We start from the raw sequence: 18,544 nt of genomic DNA on the forward strand, positions 1-18,544 counted from the left end.
GGAAACAGGAGGTAGGACGCAGGGAGCTAGAGGTACTCTTCCAAAACAACAGAGCAATCCTGTAACAGCATGCTCAGAAAAAAGAGAATATTGAAGAAGCAAATATAAGGAGGGTGGATGAAATTAGAAGCCATGGAATGAAAAAGACTTCTCTCCCAAACAAAACGGAATCATTGGAGAAAGGACTAGAACACTTCCAATCATTTATGTGTTTAATATGTCAGAAGAGGGGCGCCTGGGTGGCTCAGTTGGTTAAGCGTCCGACTTCGGCTCAGGTCATGATCTCACGGTCCATGGGTTCAAGCCCCGTGTTGGGCTCTGTGCTGACTGCTCAGAGCCTGGAACCTGTTTCGGATTCTGTGTCTCCCTCTCTCTCTGACCCTCCCCCGTTCATGCTCTGTCTCTCTCTGTCTCAAAAATAAATAAACGTTAAAAAAAAATATGTCAGAAGGGAGAGAAGAATGGAGACCCTTTCCCCTAGTGATGTAATGAAATTATACTTTTGAAAATGTTTCATGAATTTCAGAATGTTCTACAAATGGAAGGAGTCGTATCTGTCGCTGCGTAGCTGGTCTGTGGGAGGAAGACTGCCCAGCCCCCACCACTACAGGCTCTTTGGCTTCATGATTGTAAGATTATAACGACCCCGCATCCGTGGACACTTCTAATTTCCAATATCCAGCGCTTCAGCCGGGTGATGGGTCACGATTTGGGGATGTAAAAATGTGGTCCTTTCGTGTAATGTCCAGCCAGAGCCCTTGCTGGAACGGTGACCATGTCAGCAGCCACTGCAGGTGCCAGGATGGTCCTTGTGAAACTTGGGATGTGCCTGTGTGCCAGTGAAGTGTGAGGGTGTCCCCATCTGATACCCCTGTCCACCCACCCCTAGTCCTGGGTGGTGGGAGAAGTGCCGGGTCCGACCTCAGCGGGGCACCAAGTGCCATCCCAGGAGCAAAGGCAAAGTCCAGAGACAGCTTTCGACCCGATGGCCAGGGCAGGCATGTGAGAGATAAGGGTCACACTTTGGACTCAGCCAGAGAACCCGGGCCCCTGTACCCCTTCTACTGGCAGTCCCACTCCCCTGCCCAGTTAAAGGAGGAAGACAAGGCGGGGGGAGGAGGGGATAGCCGGCCACTCGCTGCACCTGAAAGCCAGGTGGGCGCCAAAGATCACTCGGTCCTTACCCTCACCACCGCCTGCCGCGACGCCCAGCCTCGCATTTATGCCTCATTACTCTGGCGCCTCGCAGGGGTCTGGCCGGGAGAGCAGGGCCGGAGGGTGGCGCGCGGTTCCAAGTTGCGCACAGTCGGGGTAGCTGGTGAGTTCGGGTGCGAAGGAGGGAGGGGAGGGGGGGGCTGCGCAGTGAGCTCTCCTGGCCCGGGGAGAGGTGGCTGCGTCCCTGGCACGACACCCTCCGTCCCCGGGGCCCCACGGGTGCCCTCGCGGCACAGCCGGTCCAGAGCCCGCGGTGAGGGGGCGGTGCCAGCCCGCGTCCCCGCCCCTCTCCCTCCACCTTCCCTCCCGGCCCGGCCCTGTGCTGCCCGGGTCCCGCGGGCCGCTCGGTCCCAGACCCAGGCCTGGCTGCGGGGCTGGCATTGCCGGAGCAGCCGTCTGCGACCGGGAGCCCCGCGGGCGGGGGGCTGGCGGCGCGGGCGGCGGGCGCCGGGACACCTGCGGGCACAGGTGAGCGGCTGCGAGCCGGACGGACGGGGGCGGGGGGGGGTGGGGAGCCGAGGCTGGCGGCGCGGGGGCGAGAAGGGAAGGGAAGCCCGCGTCAGAGCTCGAAAAGGTCCGGGGGTAGGAAGAGGGAGAGAGAGAGACAGGCAGCCCTTGAAGAGATGATTGTTAGGAGGGAACCTGGGGGACAATGAACGTTTTCCTCCCTTGCTCATAAACCGGAGAAAAGTACGGAGCTGAGCAGGGGCCTCAGGCCCATCTGGAGGGGCACAAGCAGCTACTTAGAAGGCCTCTGCTCTCCAGGCCCTGCCCACTCAAAGGGTAGGTCCTCTATCCAGGTTTACGGGGAAGTGATGGACCCCCCGACCTGGCTCCGGGCTCGGCTCTCTGGAGGTGTTCCCAGAGGCTGGGGAGCACCAAACATACCCTCTTGCCCCTTGCCTCTGTCTGTAAGCCCAGCGGCCTGCTAGCTGTCTTCCCTCACCTCCCTGTCTGTGGCCAGGAGGGTCCAGTCAGGGGTAGGCAAACTTTGAATAAAGGGCCAGAGAGTAAGTATGTCAGACTTGAAGCCTATAGGAACTCTGTCACAACTAGCAATAAAGCAGTGGTAGACAGTTGGAAGGGAGTAAATATGGCTGTGTTCCACTAAAACTTTACTTAGGGACCTTGAGATTTGAGGGTTTTTTTGTTTTGTTTTTGTTTTTTTTAATTTTTTTTAACGTTTATTTATTTTTGAGACAGAGAGAGACAGAGCATGAGCAGGGGAGGGGCAGAGAGAGAGGGAGACACAGAATCTGAAACAGGCTCCAGGCTCTGAGCTGTCAGCACAGAGCCCGATGCGGGGCTTGAACTCACAGACCGCGAGATCATGACCTGAGCCGAAGTCAGACGCTTAACCGACTGAGCCACCCAGGTGCCCCTTGAGATTTGAGTTTTATACACTTTTCATGTGTCCTGGAATATTATTCTTCTTTTGATTTTTCTTCCCGACCATTCAAACACGTGAAAAGCATTCTTAGCTTTCGGGCTGTACAAAAACAGTAGGCAGGTGGTTCAGTGTCCAGTGCCCCCCACCCCGTGTTCTCCCTGCAGCTCTTCCCCGGGCTGGGGGTGGGTGGCTAGGTGCAAAAGAAATACCCCCACTGGAAGGGGGCATCCAGGAAGCCTGGGGACCTGCCTATGGCTCTTGCTCCCAGCTACTCAGGACTGCAAGCATCCTTTGAGGCAGACGAGGGAGCCTGTACCCCAAATGTGCATACACGTGAGGAAGGAGGCATAGCTCCAAGGGGGCTTCCACCCAGCATGTGGGGTCCTACTCAACTCCACCATGTCACAGGCAGTTATGCCCCCACAATAAGTGACAAGCTCTTGTTCCTTCCTCCCCCACTCCATCATCTTTCCTTCTTCCGTCCCTTGGTCTCCAACCTGGAGCCACCCACTGATCAAGGCTGGCCCTTCCATTTCTCTATTTTCTCTGTGCAGCCTCAGGGGACCCTTTTCTCCTGGACATTGAAGCTATGACCCTTCCGAGGTGACCCAGGAGAGAAAAGATGCAGACCTTTGCTCTTCCAGATGATGGTCCCCTCCAAGGACTTGTGGCCTCCCGTATTGAGACTTATGGGGGCCGGCATCGGGCCACCACCCAGAATCCTGCTGGCAGTCTCTATCCCCGAGGAGGGCCTGTGCTGGTGAGTCCAGGCTGCCCCCAAAATGACCTGGGTGGGGCAGAGGGAGGATACCAAGGCTTTCAGGTCTATCTTGCAGGTTCCTGGGCTGCTCTATTCCTGTCCCTCACCCCTACCTTCTTTCCTGGCTTGTGAGGGAGAGGAGGGCAGGGTTGGGCCAGACTCTCAGGACTCCACACCCATCCCAGGCAGATGCGGCAGGTGAGGCAGAGAGCCAGGAGAAGCCAGGTCCTCAGAAGAGGTGCTGTTAGACAGGTCTGAGGCATGGAGGTGAGGGGTGGGGGGTGGTGGAGAGTGGCATGTATCAACCCTTGGGGTTGGTACCTCCCAGACTCCCGCCTCTACCTGGGAGGAGCCTGTGGGCTCCCTGAGACCTGCTCCCTCTGAGTCAGCACTGAAGGAAGAGCAAAGGTTCTGGATGTCCCTACTCTGCAAGCGGGGAGGGGTGCGGAGGCCTGCCTGGGCTTCACCACTGCTCCGCCCTCCTGGCCTGCCTCAAATGCTGACCAAGAAAAGGGGTGTGGAGGCCAAGCAGTGTTTCCCTCAGCCTCCAAGCTACCCCGTCACCTTGAGAACAGTTCTGCTTCCAGCTGGGGTATCCCCTGTCTTAGTGGAAGAGGATTTTGCCCTGGGAGACAAGGAGGACGGCTAGGGACTCTCCCAGGCTGAGGGCAGGAAGGGAGACTAGGAAGTACGCAGTGTTAGTCAGGCCACAGGCAGATCAAGGAATGTGACCAGGCCTGCCCCGGGGCGGGGGGGGGGGGGGGGGGGGGGGGGGGCGGGGGGAGGAGGACGTGTGTGTGGCCAGCGTTTGGTCTCAATCTCTCATGTAGAAGGGCAGCCACTCCCAACTGGAAAGGACACAGGCTGCATGCCCCTGTGGGGGGAGGCCGCACATGCATGCTCCCTCATCCCCACATGCAAGGAAAGCTGCGAGGGACCCAGAATGCACTGTGCAATGCAAGCCCATGGTACAGGAAGCACGCCTGTGAGTGGGCAGATGCTGGGGGACACACACACCAGAGCCCAGGCGTGTAGGTGCCTGTGCGCCTGCTCTACAGCAGGCCCCCCACTTCTGCCCCTGGGCCCACTAGGGGAGCCAAGCTGGCATGCCCCTGCCCAGCTCCGCTTGGCCTCCCTGGCAGCAGGTGCTGTGACTCAGGGCGGGAGTGGCTCACATCAAAATGGTTTGAGGGGAGAGGTGAGCCCGCCCTGCCTGCAGCGGTGAGGGACACCGTCTGGAGTCAAGCCCCCACTACCACTCTGGGACTTCTGGGAAAAGGGAGGCCCCTCTAAGAACTTACCCTACTCCTCCTCCTCCAGGATCCCAGTCGCCGACGCTTCCAAGACTACGTCCCCTTTGCCAAGGGTTCCGGCCAGGTCCGAGGCCTGTCTCCCCTGAAGTTGCGAGAGCCAGAGCATGAGAAGAGGCATGGAGGCCATTTGGGGGCTGGCCCACCACACTCCCCCAAACTCAAGGTGAGGGGCCCCTCTTCTCCCATTCCCATGCTCATAGCCAAGCCATGGGGTCCTCCGCAGATGGTCAGCTCCTCCAAGAAGCTGGATCTGGTTCTGTCTAGAGACCCTCTCAAGGATGCATCTCCAAACCATGCTGCCTCATAAAAATGTTCATTTTAGAGGCAAATGTCAAAATGTTGCCTGAGACCACGGGTTCCTTAGTCCTGTCTGGTCTCCGCCCAAAGGTCCCTCTAAAGGGTTCTGCCTCAGAAGGGCCCTACAAAGTATCTTTCTGGTCAGAGAGCCTAGGTCAGACTCCTCTGTCAGGCACCTTTCTGGAGACCAAGGTACGTCTCCATCCGTGTTTCAGTGATGCCCTTTCGCCTGTAATCCCAGCCGGGGTCAACCCCTGTCCCCCAGGCCTCCGTGTCCCCACTCACAGACAGTGCTGCTTGCCACCTCCCATTCTCAGACACACACACACATGCACACACACACACGCACATGCAGCCCTCCCCAGACCAGGGGTCTGGGTGCACAGGACATGGCCAGGACTGGTCCCCTTCTTGGCTCTCCCAGGAAGTCCCCAAGGCCCAACAACTGGAGATGAGGCTGCATACATTCAGCATGTTTGGGATGCCCCGCCTGCCCCCTGAGGACCGTCAGCACTGGGAGATAGGAGAGGGCACTGACAGTGGCCTGGTCATTGAGAAGTCCTGGAAGGAGCTGGTGCCTGGGCACAAGGTAGGCCTGGAACACAGTGTCGGTCCCTGTGGTGTCACAGACGCACACATATACCTCCCCTCTGCCCTGGAAGAGAGAAAGGCCTTGGGAAGTGGGATCACATGGGGAAAGCATTTGGAGACATCTCGTTCTGGGTTTAACTCCTAGTTCTGCCACTGACTAGTGAGACCTTGCTCAAGACTGTAAACCTCTCTGAGCCTCAGTTGGTTCATCTGTCAAATGGGGATAACATCATCTACACACTTGAGGATTAAAAGGTCATCTATGAAGTAGATCTAGTAGCATTGAACAGATGACAGCTGCTGTTCTTGTCATTATTCCCCCAACTGAGCCAGCACTGTCCCTACCCCAGGAGATGAGCCGGGAGCTTTGCCACCAACAGGAAGCACTGTGGGAGCTGCTGACCACCGAGCTGATCTATGTGCGGAAGCTCAAAATCATGACCGACGTGAGCTGCCCCCAGCTCCAGCCCAGGCCCCCACCTCAGCCACTTACCCATCTCCCTTGCATTGTCCCCCATTCCCCCAGGCCAAGAAGGGAGGACCATGGCAGGGGGTGGGAGGAAGGTAGGGGTGGGGGACAGGCAGCTGAGAGATCCCCCCCATTGGAGACCTCCCCGGGATCTTAGGAAGAAGGTTAGCAGTGGTAAATCTGGAGGTAGAGACACTTCAGAGGACTAGGCTGGGGTCCCAAAGGTAGAGGTCAGGTGCTGAGACCCTCATCTTTCCCTGCATCCAGCTCCTGGCTGCCGGCCTGCTGAACTTGCAGCGAGTGGGGCTCCTGACCGAGGTGAGTGGGTACTCTGGAGGACCCTCCACACCCCAAGCCCTGAGCCCGCAGAGTGGGAGTGGGCTTGCAGAGAGCCCCACGGGCTGCTGTCCAAATTCTCTGTTTTCTAGGACACCCCCTGCCCTCCCTGGTCCCCTTCCTGCTCTCGACCCCAAGCAGGCTGGCCTCTGCTCTTTTCCAGTGCTCAGCACAGCTGCGCCAATGTGCCAGAGAAATAGAAGGGAAAGCTCCAGCCCCTTCCATCTCTCAGCTCCCCTGCAAGTTTCATCCAAGCTTATGGTTCCTTGCCTGTCCACGGCCAGTGCTGCCTGACAGTGACCTGCCAAGGCTTGTGGCTAAGCTCTGCTCCCTCCTCCAGGTATCAGCTGAGACCCTGTTTGGAAATGTCCCCAGCCTGATTCGAGTCCACAAGAGATTTTGGGAGGAGGTGCTGGGGCCCACCCTGGGGGAGGCTCGAGCCTCAGGCCAGCCTCTGGACCCTGTCAGTCTACAAGACGGCTTCTTGACGGTGAGGCATGGCGAAGGGCCACGTGTGGCTGGGGCGGGCCTGGGAGAGCCCAGAGAGATCCTGTCTGCAGGATCAGCCTGTGCCACTCAAACCCTTCTGGGAGTTGGGGGAGTCTGAGGGCACGCCCCCACCCCCAGAATATCACCTCACCTCCTGCCCTTCATTCCACCGACACGACCTCTGTCCCAAAAGTTCTTTGGTCTTTTGGTGACTCTTTTGAAATGAAATGCAGCTATCTCAGAGAAGGGTTCCACTGAATCTCTTAACTATACAATCTTACTTCTTGGCCAGAAAGCCTCTGACAAACAGCTGCGAGAAGAATGGGGCCGAAGCAAGGCATCCCCTGGGCAACTGGCTGGGGGTGGGGGGTGGGGTGGGGTGGGTATAAAAGGCCACAGGGCACCCAGAGCATGGAGAAATGTAATAAGAAAGCAAGAGCCTTGGGGTGCCTGGGTGGCTCAGTCGGTTGAGTGTCCGACTTTGGCTCAGGTCATGATCTCACAGCTTGTGAGTTTGAGCCCCGTGTCGGGCTCTGTGCTGACAGCTCAGAGCCTGGAGTCTTTTTCAGATTCTGTGTTCTTCTCTTGCTGTGCCCCTCCCTCACTCATGCTCTGTCTCTCTTTCTTTCAAGAATAAATAAAACATTTAAAAAATTTAAAAAAAAGAAAGAAAGAAAGCAAGGGGCCTGGGGTCAGACTTTCTTCCATGGTGTTACCCAATCAAGAAAATGCGGGCCTTGCAGAGCCAGAATAGGGGACAGAGGTGGGGAGACAGTCTCCTGGGAGCCATTGGTACCCCCTTCCATAGGAATAGGGCTTCTGGGCAAGCCTCAGGTCACTACCCACTTCTGTGTGAAACGAGACCTGCTGTGTCCTGAAAACATTCCAGCTGAATTATTGATGACAGGAGAGTCCGTCCAGAGAAGCAGGGTACAGCAGGGGCTGTGCATGGGAGCTCAGAGAGTGGCCATGGGTCAGCCTCCTGGGATCTCAGTTTCTCCCTGGAACCCAGAGGGAGGGGCTGGCAGTCACGGGGGAGAGCGTCATGGAGGGTAGGGATTGGCACCAACTGGACTAAGGGTCGGTGGGAGGCTCTCTCCTCCGTGCTCCCTGTGTTCTGCAGCTGGAGCCTGTATTTCATGACCTTCTTCCCCCTGCCTGCCCGTATCTGTCCCCTCAGTTCAGCCAGCGGTTCCAGCCCTATGTCCAATACTGCCTGCAAGTGAAGCAGACCATGGCTTACGCCCAGGAACAGCAAGACAACAATCCTCTCTTCCATTCCTTTGTGCAGGTGGGAGAGAGGGCGCCTGGGAAGGGGGCTGGGGTGGACCTGAAACAACCAGATCATCCGGCATCTCCAGCTGGGTCCAAAGCTGAGTCCGGCGATAGAATGGGGCGGCAAGGGGCCTTCAGACTCCTGACCCCCTGCCCTCCTCTGCTGGCAGTGGTGTGAGAAGCACAAGCGCTCGGGGAGGCAGATGCTGGGCGACCTACTCATCAAGCCCCACCAGCGCATCACCAAGTACCCGCTGCTGCTCCAGGCTGTGCTTAAGAGGAGCCCTGAGGCACGTGCCCGGGAGGGCCTGAGCGCCATGGTATGTGGCGTGGCAGGGCCGTGCCTTGGGCGCTGGGGGCTGGTGTGTGGGAACTGATTTCCAGGAACTCTTAAGGCTCTTAAGGGTCTCTTTCCTCATACGTACATGCCAGTGTGGCACCAACCAGCCGCCTGGGTTGTCATTGGTGGGGTGAGATGTACGGGGTAAGGAGGTGAGCTGTTCCTTCTTCCACACCCCGCCCGTCACCTAGATTGCCGCTGTGGAGTCATTCCTGCGATACGTCAATAAACAGGTGCGCCAAGGGGAAGAGCAGGAGAGCTTGGTGGCTGCAGCCCAACGCATTGGGCCCTACGAAGTGCTGGAGCCATCCAGTGAGGAGGTGGAGAAGGTGAGGGAGGGCAGGGGGAAGGGGGCTCAGAAAAACAAGGTCCCTGGGAAAGAAGATGAAGCAGAGGCCTGGAGGCTAAGGGGCAGAGGTGGCACAGAGGGCCCATGCCCACCATTCCTTCGCCATGAGGAGGGGCTGAGGGTCAGAGTTCTAAAGAGTGAAAAGGAATTACTGGCTGCTTCCTCTCCCTCCAAGAAGGCGAGGATGAGGAGAGAAGGTGCTGGTGATAGAACAAAGACCCATGGTGGCTGGGAGGGGGAGGGGGAGGCAGTGATCCTCTCCGCGCTGTGTCCCTCAGAACCTGCGTCCATTCTGCACCCTGGACCTGATGTCGCCCATGCTGGGGGTCGCTCCCGAGCACACCAGGCAGCTGCTGCTGGAGGGACCCGTGCGAGTGAAGGAGGGGCGAGAAGGGAAGGTGAGGGGCTACGGGGAAGACCGGAGAAGACGGCCGGTAGACTGAAGAGAAGGGAGGGGTGCCAGGACACAGGATAAGAGTCAGAAAAGCTGGAATTGGGCAAAGAGATGTTTGTGTGTCTGTGTGTGTTGAGAAGGGGACGTGCTGTGGCTCAGCTCTGATTGTCTGTACGCCCCTGAATCAGCCTGTAAGACAAGAGATGGGACCAAAGTGACACCCCTTCCAGCTCTAGTGTTCCACGGTTCTGTCCCTTGTGCACATGTGCACCCATGCACGCACACCATGCAGGAGCCCCAGTCCATGTGCCACCCTTCCCCTGCTCCAGCTGACCCTTGTCTCTCTCTGACACCTGCCTCCCAGCTGGATGTGCACCTGTTCCTCTTCTCTGATGTGCTGCTGGTGACCAAGCCCCAACGCAAGGCAGACAAAGCCAAGGTTATCCGTCCCCCACTCATGCTGGAGAAGCTTGTGTGCCGACCACTCCGAGACCCTAGTATGTCTCTCCTGAGGGGACACTTTCCTTCTCCTTTCCTCTTGGCAAGGGGAAGGAGCAGTCAGGATGGGGATCACATATGGTCTAGCCCTTGAGCAGACCTTCACCTCCTCTACCCAGACAGCTTCCTGGTGATCCATCTCACTGAATTCCAGTGCGTCTCCAGTGCCCTCGTTGTGCACTGTCCCAATGCTGCAGACCGTGCCCGGTGGCTAGAGAAGACCCAGAAGGCCCAGGTATGTGAAAGCCAGGAGTAGAGAGCGGGGAGGGGCCCTCGGAGGTCAGAAAAGGGAGCACAAGAGGGAGGGAGGAAGAGAAAGAGGCTGAGGTGGATGCAGGTTCAGTCTGGTTTGGGCCCTCAGGAGGGAGACACAGCCTTGACAAGAGCATGAGAGAAAGCCTTTGGCCAGCTACTGTGCCAGTCACTGGGAGAGCCCAAGACAGCGTCCCCTAAAGGCTTTTGTACCCTGAAACCATGATCTTCTGAACTTCATCTTCCGTTCAACATTAATGGAGCACTTGCTGGGTGCTAGGGAATCAGAAAAGAATAAAACACCACTCCCCCCCCCCCCCCCCGGAATATGCACTGCAGCCTAGCTGGACAAATTAGTGTACAAATAATAGAAACATAGAATGGAACTATGTTCCATTAGGGTACAAATTATATTAGTGTACAGATAATAGAAAACACAGAATGGAACTATGACCAAGAAGGGAGTAATTCATTCTGTCTGGTGTGTTGGTTGGGAAAGGGGACATTGCAGAGGGAGGTCTGCTGAGATACTTTCGCAGAGAGGCTATTGTCTGAGCCCTGTTTGGAGGGATATCTAGGAGTTTGTGAGGAGAACAAGGATGGGAAGGAAAGTTATTCCAGATGGAGAAGCAGATTGTGCAAATGTGGGAAACATGAAACTGTGTGTGTGTTGAGAAAACCACTGGCCTCATAGCTGATATTACCAGGACAGAGCAGGCATAGTGGCAGACAGGCCAGGGGGTAGGTACTACCAGCTCATGTCTACTACTGGGTGCTATGCTAAGGAACTTGAACTTTGTCCTATCAATGACAAGGATCGAGAGAAGGTGTTTAACAGGGCAGATTCATGTGATAAAAGCTAGAGGAATTCAAAAGATCCAAATGGAGCTGTACTAGTTACCATAAACTTAATGGCTTAAAGCAACAGAAACGTTGTCTCACCGTTCTGGAGGCCAGATGTTGGTCGCCTCTTCCAGCTTCTGGTAGCTTCTGGTGTTCCTTAGCTCATGACTGCCTCACTCCAGTCTCTGCCTCTGTCTTCATGTGGCCTTCCTCTCTGTCTCTGTGTACAAATCTCCCTTTCCTGTCTCTTATACAGACACCCTAAATCCAGGATAATCTCATCTTGAGATTCTTAACTGAAGATCTTTACACATCTCCAAAGACCCCTCTTCCAAGTAAGGTCACATTTACAGGTTCTGGGGGTGAGGACCTAGACATATCTTTCTGGAGCCTCTATTCAACCCACCATAGGAGCAGAATGGCCAAAAAGTAAAGATTTGAATTGGCCTTTTAAGGATAGGGAAGACCAGGAACAAAAGAATCAAGGGAGCAACTGGGTTGGATTATTTTGGGGACAGTGACCACATCTGTCTAAGTCTGAGCCAAGGGTTTATGTGAACAAGTGAGGAGAGGCCAGGTTTTACAGGACCCCAAAAGCTACAGAAGAGGACAGACGGGACAAGGTTGAATTGAATTCGGTTGACAAGAGAGAGCCACCATAGATTCTTGAGCAAGGGAATGCCACGGTGAAATCAGTGTGTTCATCTTGAATTGATAGCTGGCAGTGTGATAGGTGGGCTGGAGGCAAGAGAGATTGGTGGCAGGAGATTTACTGTACTAGTTTGAGTGTGAAATATTGAGGTTTAGTGTCATATTCTTAGGGACATGTTGCAAAAAAGGGGGAAAAGTTGGAGGGGGGCAGGTTAGAGAAAGGAGCTAGAGAAGGAAGAGAAGCCTTGGGGAGACTGTGATTAAAAACCTATATTGAGGGGCGCCTGGGTGGCTCAGTCGGTTAAGCATCCGACTTCAGCTCAGGTCACGATCTCGCGGTCCGTGAGTTCGAGCCCCGTGTCAGGCTCTGGGCTGATGGCTCAGAGCCTGGAGCCTGCTTCAGATTCTGTGTCTCCCTCTCTCTCTGCCCCTCCCCTGTTCATGCTCTGTCTCTGTCTCAAAAATAAATAAACGTTAAAAAAAATTAAAAATAAAAAAATAAAAATAAATAAAAACCTATATTGAATGCAAGAAACTCCAGGTTCAGACACCAGTTCTACCTCTTCCTAGCTGGGTGACCTTAGGTGAGTTTTGTGGTCTGCTGAGTTTCCATTTCTTCACCTGCAAAATGGACATAAAAAATGGCAGTCTTTGCCTCATAGAGAGGAGCCCAAAAAATCATTATTTTTTTAAATATTTTTTTTTACATTTTTATTTATTTTTGATAGACAATGAGAGAGCACAAGCGGGGGAGGGGCAGAGAGAGAAGGAGACACAGAATCCGAAGCAGGCTCCAGGCTCGGAGCTGTCAGCACAGAGCCTGATGGCAGGGCTCAAACTCACCAACCGTGAGATCATGACCTGAGCCGAAGTTGGACACTTAACCAGTTGAGCCACCCAGGCGCCCCAAGAAGTCATTCTGATTAAGCAAGGCAGCATGCTACCAGCTCTAGGTAAATGCACCCGAATGCAGGTCACAGATTAGGGAGGACAAAGGATGATTTCCCCTTTGAAAGACAGCTTTGGCAGCCCCCTCTGTGTGAAATGAAATCAATACAAAGAGAGAAAACTGTTGGGTTGGTTGTTGCTTCCTGGGAGCGGTGGGTCTAGAGCAGTAGTAACTTTTAAACAGAAGAACTTTGAAAGTGATGTGGTGGGGGCTAGGCAAGTGGACATACCTTAGGGACTCTGGGAAGTGTAGAATACAGCCCTGGGGTTCAGGTGGGGACAAAGGATGAACTATGAAAGTTGCTAAGAGAGATCCTAAAAGTTGTTAGTTAACACAAGAGAAAAAAAATTTTTTTGTGAAACGTATGGTGACAGATGTTAACTAGACTTACCAAGGTGATTATTTCATTATACAAATGTTGAATCATTACACTGCACACCTGAAGGTAATATAATGTTATGTCAATTATACTTCAATTACCAAAAAAAAGGGCATTTTGAACAAAGCAAGAAATCTTAATGTAGACTGTTTCTAAAGAATGCAACCTCATTATTTTTACAGTTAAAATCAAATTAGTGGTTCTCATAGGGCTTGCTTTAATGAATAGATAGTAATGATTTGTCCTTGGCACATTAGGTAATTAAGGCTTCTGGAACTTTTGAAAATGTGTGAAAATAGTCTTGCTCTTTAAATAATTTTAAGCATTCTTCCTGAAATCTTATCTATACTATCATATCATAATGTGGAGAGCTTATTTAAGAAAAGAAAATCCAGAACTTAGTCTCTGTTTAAATAGTGTATTAAAAACCATGAATTAGGAGAATAGAAAATAAATATGCGGATTTTGCCATTAAAAAAAAGGCATGAAATAAGAATTAAAGACGGAACCTCAAGATCTTGTGTCTTACAACCCTGTAGGACTGCCACTTCCTTGAATACCTAAAACAAGCCACAGGGCTCCTCAAGGCACCAGGTGGGGGGCCCTCACAGGAGGCCCTTTCCTTCACCACCCCACTGTCAGAATTCTGTCTTCTTCCTTTGGTTCTCAGTCCCAAAATGACACCCCCCTCCTGCCTCCCTTTAGAACCCCCAAGGGACCACTACAAACTATTGGGATTTTATTCAAACTAATTTACCTCGGGCAGTCTCACTCCTGGCTAACAGAGGAAAGGAGGTCACTTCTGATACATAACTAAGCAGTGCACAAGCTCCCTGGCCTCCCTTAGCAAAACAAAGAACACTGAAACTGAAATTAGTTTGTCCTGCTATTGTTTCACACTGAATTCTTAAAGAAACTGCTCTCTATTGCCATCAGCCTTTGTAAACTGATAAAGGCAGTGGAATATCTATTGGTTCCCTTGATAGAGCAACCACCCAAGGGTGGGACTGTTGCTTTCTCCCCCTCACAGAAATGTAAATGTAGATTTATTCCCTGCAGCTCTAGCCAGGGCAGCTTAAACTTTTAGGGAAAAAAAAAAAATTAGCTTCTCTAGGGAAGACAGACTAAATCCTGGGAAATGCCCATGATTAGGGACTGGGAAGAGGAAAAAGGAACCAGTGACAGGAACAGAAAAAGCTGTCAGAGACAGAGGTCAAAAAATGAATGGCAGGAGGCTGAAGCAGGCTGCTCAGGTAATAGCCAGAGCCCAGCTCTCACCTGTTATCTGTGTTCTTGCAGGGGTTATGTCATCTCTCCAAGCCCAGTCCCCATCTGGGGAATTGCAGTGATAGTGGGCACAATCATGCAGGAGAGATGGGACAATTATTGTTGCTGCTTGGCATGAGGCCCAGCACTTAATGGGCGCTCCATAAATGTTTGTAATTATCATTAGAAGAAGGAGGTGGTCAGTGGCGCCTGGGCGGGGCTAGGTGCTGACTAGGGAAAGGCCTCACAGCTGCTCAGAGTTCGTGGGCACTTTGAGAGATCTGTGTTAGTCCACTTGGGGAACTTTGGGAGGAGCAGATGAATCTAGGAGCAACCCCAGAGGCAGTGGGGAGAAGAGGTGTTTCCTCTCAAAGCTTATGTCTTCCACCAGGGCAAAGAAAGAAGAATCATGCTGGGGGAGCCCTCCCTTCCTCTTCTCAGCTTTGTAGAGGAGCCACATTTTGGCTCAAGCACCGATTTCCTCTTCCCTTCCCAACTTGATTCTCCTCTTACCCAAGCTGAGAAGATCCTCCCAGGGTTGCTGGAGAAGCTTTGGGGTGTCTGGGGGGGACCTCAAACAGCCCCATTCCCTGATGCCTCAGGTCCCCTCCCTCCCTGCTTTTTCCTAGGGTTGGGCCAAGGGCAACTGCCAGAGGCACGTTTAGTGGAGATACTTGTATTAGATGTTCCTTACAAACCCCACCCCTTCCTCCCAGTTCTTTCCTTCCCCACACCATCCTATCCTGGACTTCCCAAACACTCCATTGAACTTGGGTCATGTGGAGCCAAGGGCAGGTCATCTCAGCCCAACAAGCAGGCTGCTCCACTCCACCCTGGCCCCAAGAACAACCCCACCCAGCATCCTTGCTTCTTGTTCCGTCCCACATTGGAGATGAGGGAGGAGGTCACAGGACCTGGCCCTGGTGTGCTGGTTCTCTGCACCCAGGTACCATCATCCCTTGCTTTGACCAACTGACTAGTCTTATGAGACTGCTAAGAATCTTTGCACTGCTTTGTCACTCACAGGACTGAGGGACTGGAGAGCCAGAGAAAGGAAACTTGCAATATAAACCTGATGTCATTTTCCTATCCCTGTTCATCCATTTCTCCAACATGTCTATTGTCCTGACCCAGCTACCCCCGTGTTTCTGGAGAGGCTTTGGGAAGGTCCAGGTGTCCAAGAGTTGCTGGTTCAGATACCTAAGCTGGAGAGATAATCAAAATATTTAACCACCAGTATGGCATGGCCATCATCCAATTAGAGTGGAGCATCTTGGGAGCTTGGGAGTGTGCTAGAGGTCCCCTGCTGTGCCACATGTTATCACTGGATCTTGAAGGATGGGGTTACCAGTCCTAGGGAAAGGAGGCAGGAGGCTTGGACAGCAGCCCTTTGTTTACCAGCATGGAAGTACTCCAATATTTTAACAATGATATGGCCATACCAGTGAGTACTGATACCAGCACTGCCCGCAGCTGCCACCAGGACCTCCCTTTGCCCAGCCTGTGCCTTCAACCTGTCTGTGGGCTCTGCTGCCTTCCCTCCCCCTCCCCAAGCAAATGTCCTTTAGCAACTCTGCCCTTTAAGGCTGCCCTTGAAAGTCAATGTAGTTCCTGAACCAGGACTCAAAGAGAAGGCCCAGTCCCAGTTCTGCTTCTCTTCTCATGGGACTTGAGCAAGTCCCTTTGTCTCTCTAAGTCTTGTTTTCTCATCTGTAAAATGGGCTAATATCCATGCTTTCCAACCTACAGGGTGATGGTGTGTATCAAATGATCACATGCATGTGGAGGTGCCCTGTAAGGTGCTTCTCAGATGTCACTATTTTGTTCTGAGGGCACCTGTGTGAAAACTTTGAGGGAAGAAGACAGAAAATACAGTGTATCCTCCTCCATTCCTCTTGGGACGGTCTTGCTTTCATCTCTGAAGGACAGCAGAGGACAAAGCCTGACCCTGCCACCCTGGCAGCAGGAGAAGGAGTAATTTGAGGGCCCACCACCATTTTGAACACTTATACCACCATCACCATATATCAGGGAGGGCTCCCTGAAGGAGGGAAGAGATTGGATAGAGGGCTTAACAAGGGGGCATAAGAAGCAGGAAGAACCGCACAAGCAGGAAAGGGGGTCTTCTGTACACCTCACCCACCCCCAGAGCCAGTTGGAGGGTTCAATTCCTGGCGCCATCCCACTCTCTTTTGCCCCATGACCTTGGCAGTTACTTATCCCGAGTCTCCATTTTTCCCTAGTAAAGTAAGAGTAACAAATAATATCTGCCTCATAGCCTTCATAATATAGTCATAATCTGTGAAGATTAAATGAAATAATATGTATGTAAAGCACTTAGCACATGGGTGACGTACAGCAAGTCTCAATAAATGAGAGCTCTTAATGAAAGTATGCCCACCCCAGATCACCCTGCAAAAGCTGAAGACAGAGGAGTATGTCCAACAGAAGAGGGAGCTCCTAGCTCTCTATCGGAACCAGGACCGGGAGGCCCCACACACCAGGCCCTCCTCACCTTCCCCGGAGGACTCTCAGAGCAGTGCAGAAGGGAGGTAAGACCCACAGGGACCACAAGTCTCTCAAAGTAGGGGGACTGCAGGCAGGGAGAGAGGGGAGAGGAACCCACACAGCAGAGAAGTGGCAACACAGCTTCTGGGGACATTGGAAATAGAGGAACCCAGGCTACGGGTTAGAGTGGAGCAGGTTGGCACTAGTCAACAGTTTCCAGGGTGACAGAAACAGACACAAGAGACGCAAGCTCCTTGAGAGGAGGAGGCTCCCCAGGCCAGGGATGGAGAGTGAGAGCCAGTATGGGATTTGCAGAATGTCGCAGCTGCAAGGATCCAGAGAGGGCGAGAGGTTCGTTCACAGGAACACATCTGTTCAGCAGCATGGTTAAGGAGAAGAAAGATCCATCACTGGGTGATTGCCTCAGGGGAGTTCAGGAACCCTTCAGCAGATAGCTGAGCACCTGCTTGGTACAAGGTCCTGAGCCAGGTGCTGTGGCTAAAATACCTTAGAGGAGCTTACAGTCTAGCCAGCAAGATGAGAAAATAATCATGCAGTGTAAAGGTGGTACCGAAGTAAATTTGGAGGAGGGGATGTTTCTGGATAGGAAGATCAAGGGAAAATTCCTGGACTTGAACTTGACCCCTCAGCACCCGACTCTGACCATTTACTCTTCCTATAAATTGTAGGACTCCAGAGTTCTCAACCGTCATCCCCCAGCTGGTGGTGACAGAAGACGTGGATGAAGAGCCTCTGTTGGTACCAGATGATACTTCAGACTCTGGCTATGGGACCCTGATCCCAGGCTCCCCCAAGGGGCCCCATTCTGTGAGCCGTCTACGCCCACAGGCCCTTCGGCGTGACCCTCGTCTCACCTTCTCCACCCTGGACCTCCGAGATGTTCCTTTGCGCCCTCAACCTCCCAACCCCCAAGCCCCCCAACGCCAAAGCGCCCCTGAACTGCCAGGGGAAAGTATCCGAAGAGGAAGCAGCCTTCCCAGGCGAGATCCACCAACCTGGTCTGAAGAAGAAGACGTGACCTCAGTAGATGGGAATGTGGTAGCAGAAACGCTGCATAGGGCCCGACTTCGGAGACAGCTCCCCCCATCCCCAACCCACACTGACTCTGCTGGGGAAAGCCCCTGGGAGTCCTCAGGGGATGAAGAAGAAGGGCCCCTCTTCCTGAGACCTGACTGCACCCCCTCCCCTCGCCCTCTCCGGGCTGAGGACATGCTCAGAGAGATCCGGGAAGAACTGGCCAGCCAGAGAATTGAGGGCATCCCCGAGCCTCGGAGGAACAACAGGCCTCAGAAGCTGACCCGGGTCCAACTGCGGAGAATGCGTGGGCCCCACATCATTCAGCTGGACACCCCCCTGTCCACATCGTAAGTGCTGAAGGGAAGGTGGCCTGGGAGGGGGTGGAGAAGCCAGTATGGAGTGAGAGGGGTACCAAAGATGTCAGTGGGGACAGAGTATAGAAGGAGGGCAATACCGGAGCAGGGGCCATGGCAAGGAAGGGTACTTAGCCTCACTCTTCACCCCACATCTGACTTTGCCTAACACCCACCTCCTTTCTTTTCAGAGAGGTGTGAGGAACACTCAGGACCTTTGGCATTTCCCCCGGAGGAAATCTCTCCCCACGAGTGCTGGTCACCACCCCACCCCTGGACTCTACCTCAAGGACCACACTTCCCAATAAGAAGCCTGGCCCGGCACCATGCCCTTCCTGCTCTGAGGGCTTTGGGATCAAGTGCTGTACATTTTTGTACCATAGACATACCAGAGCCCCACATAAAGTTGTACATAAAAATGACCGCCTGGTCATTACTAGATAAGGGTGGGAAGAAAGAGAACCTGATGAGGAAGGGGTCAGAGAGTGAGCACAGGCTGCTTTTGTCGGCTGGTATCATGGTGGTGGGGTACCTGGCCCAAGCTCAGGGCTTTTCCCAGCCCACCCCCATCAGGATCGCAGTCTCTGCC

The 18,544-nt window shown here is 53.6% G+C and overlaps 1 protein-coding gene across 1 annotated transcript; it reads left to right on the top strand.

The window, feature by feature from the left end:
* Positions 1-1,532: 1,532 nt before the first annotated feature.
* Positions 1,533-18,497, top strand: PLEKHG6 (pleckstrin homology and RhoGEF domain containing G6). The gene is made up of 16 exons (XM_047867518.1): positions 1,533-1,683; positions 3,160-3,365; positions 4,686-4,841; positions 5,400-5,564; positions 5,917-6,012; positions 6,303-6,353; positions 6,712-6,861; positions 8,041-8,151; positions 8,306-8,455; positions 8,667-8,804; positions 9,103-9,222; positions 9,583-9,715; positions 9,836-9,951; positions 16,463-16,608; positions 17,254-17,949; positions 18,147-18,497. The coding sequence occupies exons 2-16, from the start codon at positions 3,228-3,230 to the stop codon at positions 18,154-18,156; spliced, it is 2,376 nt and encodes a 791-aa protein (XP_047723474.1). The 5' UTR covers positions 1,533-1,683; positions 3,160-3,227; the 3' UTR covers positions 18,157-18,497.
* Positions 18,498-18,544: the final 47 nt, after the last annotated feature.

The sequence above is a fragment of the Prionailurus viverrinus genome, chromosome B4 (genome assembly GCF_022837055.1).
Source record: "Prionailurus viverrinus isolate Anna chromosome B4, UM_Priviv_1.0, whole genome shotgun sequence".
NCBI lineage: Eukaryota > Metazoa > Chordata > Mammalia > Carnivora > Felidae > Prionailurus > Prionailurus viverrinus.